The 3,029-nt window shown below is 45.9% G+C and overlaps 1 protein-coding gene across 1 annotated transcript; it reads left to right on the forward strand.

Annotated features, from left to right (window-relative positions):
- Positions 1-208: 208 nt before the first annotated feature.
- MONOS_17506 (uncharacterized protein) lies at positions 209-2,259 on the forward strand (the record flags this gene model as incomplete). Its single annotated transcript, XM_067870433.1, has 7 exons — positions 209-326; positions 494-628; positions 854-941; positions 1,021-1,095; positions 1,422-1,466; positions 1,972-2,075; positions 2,144-2,259. The coding sequence occupies 7 exons, from the start codon at positions 209-211 to the stop codon at positions 2,257-2,259; spliced, it is 681 nt and encodes a 226-aa protein (XP_067728671.1).
- Between the last annotated feature and the right edge of the window lie 770 nt (positions 2,260-3,029).

Below are 3,029 nucleotides of genomic sequence, written 5' to 3' on the forward strand. Positions count from 1 at the left end.
TGAAGTCACAGAGGGCGAACCAGGGGCAAGTGGCTGAATCGAAACACATATGACCGGCACAGTAACCCATGCCCGGATGTGGCCAAACGGCGTTTCGATCGGCCCAGTGGTTGCTGAGAAATCCGAGCGGCTAGTTGTTTTGAGTTCAGTGTTCATTTTTCACATAGAAAAGTGACTGGGGGGTATTGACTTGGGAGAGCTGTGGAGAATGAAGGGAGGGCAAGTGACCGGAGTTAGAGGGATATGTTGGGGAATGTTAGTGGGGGTGAGATACAGTGTAATTGCTAAGAGATTGGCCCAGCCGATATTTCTCAACACACCAGTTAGTATATTTTTTCTATGAAAATTGAATTTTTTCTATGATAATTTTTCTATGTGATTATGACTGCCCGACCTCGAAGTGCCATCTTTTTCGAAAAACTCACAGACTCAATTTGAGTTTGACTGAAAAAGGAGTTGAGTGGAGGATATCTTTTGAAGGGCTGATGGGAAGGGCTGACAAAGGCCACAGGGCAAGGAGCGAGTGAGGCGGGCTATGCACTGGGCCTATGGCTGGACAGGCCCTGTGGCTTGGCCTGGCTCTATTCCACATATACTATATTTGCCCAGTCAGAAAAAGTGACTGAGGGTACAATGTTCCGGTGGTTATAGAAACTCAGGTGTTGGAGCCAGAGCTCCAGAAACAAAAGTGACAGTGTGCGCACAGACTGTGGCTGCACGCTGGGCAGGGTGCTACTGGGCGCCTGTGGATCCTTCTGGCTGGGTGGGCCAGACACTCACTTTTTTCACTGGAAAGACTGACTGGAAAACCATCTTCATTGGGCTGTATCTTTTTATCGGTCATAACTTACAGCTTGGCTGATGTGGGCAGAGTGGGCGTGTGGGCAGTGGCTGCAAGGCTGGGTGGTGGGAGTGTGGCTGGGCTGGCTGGCTGGGCGGTGGTGTGAGAAAAAGTGAGTGAAAAATGACTGGGCCAGCCATTGAGATACCCCCTCTCTTTCAACGAACCTATCTCCTCAGGTGTTGGAGGGAGAGCTCCAGAAACAAAAGTGACGGTGTAGCGGAGGACCAGGGCTGTGCAGTGGGCGGGGTCTGGTTTGCGGGCTGTGGGCCGGGCTGGCTGGGTGGGCTGTGCACTGGGCTTTGTTCAGTCACTTTCTTTGAAAAACCCTCAAATATGGTAAATGACCCCGGGTGCCCAGACCAGAAAATCCATCTTTTTCGAAAAACTCATAGACTCAACTTTACTACACAGAGGTTTCCTCGATTTTTGTGACTTTTGATACTAGAAATACACTATGAAAATGGAATGTCTGAAAAACCTGCTTTGATACTAAAAAAAGGGAAAATTACACTACGCCGAGGTTTTCGTTGTGTAGTGTAATAAGGATGAATTTGATACTAGAAATTTCATCTCCTAGGAAAAGTGACCAAATTACACTACACTTCGAAAACCTCGGCGTAGTGTATTTCGAGGTTTTTGATACTAGAAAATTTTGTCAATGAAATTTCTCTATGAAAAATACGCTGTGGACCCCTCATGTTCACAGACTCATAGCGCCTCAGGGGTTAGTCAGCGAAACTTCTCGTTGCCATAGAGGTTCTCGCTGCACACTCGCTCTACACAATGGTCATATCATCATTGGGCTCAGTTGAGTTGCCCTGAAGATACACACCAAATACTCATATCATTCCTATGAAAAACCCATTCTCAATGATATTTTCTGCTATGGACCCTGTATATTCCATGGGTCATGGGGAATTACCTTGAAGAGCTGGAAAGTTCTAGATGCCATAGAACAAGTAGCTGTGCTCTTGCAGTATCCAATGGTAGTAATATCTTTGCCCTCGGTCCATATGCCTTTTCACAATACTCAATATACTGACTTCTTTGAATGAAAAAGGTTCATTTTTGATAGGTGACCCCTTATGTTCCAACTCTCATATCTTTTGATCGGTCATAACTTACAGACATGCCAATGGTGCTGTGGGGTGGGCATGCCCTGCAGGTACAATGTGGCACACATTCGGTTGGTGGGCTGTGGCTGGGCCAAGGGCAGTGCCAGAAAAAGTGAGTATTTTCCATTGACTTTTTGAGTGACTTGGACCCCCCTCATTGGCTGGCCTGTGGCGAATCACACAGGAATCTGGGAAAGTTCTCGATGCCATAGGGAAACTCGCTCCACACTTGCTCTATCCATTGGTGATATCGCCATTGAGATCCCTCAACTTCCCTTATATCTATGGTCGATATACTAGTATCCTTCCTATGAAAAACTCCTTTTCAATGAAATCTTATACGAGGACCCCCTTATGTTTGTTGGAACGTAGCTCCACAGGGTTAAGAGCTGGAAAGTTATAAATGTTATAGAGGGTCTAGCTGCACACTGTGCCTAGCCAATGGCAGTATTCCCGTTGGGCTCCTATGTAATGCCTGGCCAACACACTCAATATACTACTATCTTTCCTATCAAAAGATATCATTGAGAGAAAATATTGACTGGGACCCCTTATGTACCAACCCTTGTAGTGCCTCAGGCTTGAGAGTGCGAGACTCGAAAATGTTATAGAGGGTCTAGCTGCACTCTCCCTCTATCCAACTGTGCTACTTGAATTCCCATTACTCCACTTGCCTTGGAGCCATAGGCAAAATACATGAACTTTTCATAGAAAAAGTGACTGACCTCCCCTGTGTTCCCACTCTCATATCTTTTTACTGGTCATAACTTACAGCCAAGCTGATATCACTGCAACGTGCCTACATACTGTGCCTACCATATGGCACACATCCAGTGTCTATGCCCTGCCTGTGTATTTCACTACAGCCTTTATACTCACTTTTCATAGGGAAAGTTGACTCAGACCCCCTTATGTTCCAGCCCTTGTAGCTTGCCAGGCTTAAGAGCTGGAAAGTTCTAAATGCCATAGAGGGTCTAGCTACTCACTCACTCTATCCAACTAGACCACTATTATTCCCACTGCACTTATACACTTTTCACTATACTCAATATACTAACATTTTTGTTTGA

The sequence above is a fragment of the Monocercomonoides exilis genome, assembly GCF_001643675.1.
Source record: "Monocercomonoides exilis strain PA203 chromosome Unknown scaffold19-1596985, whole genome shotgun sequence".
Lineage (NCBI taxonomy): Eukaryota > Preaxostyla > Oxymonadida > Polymastigidae > Monocercomonoides > Monocercomonoides exilis.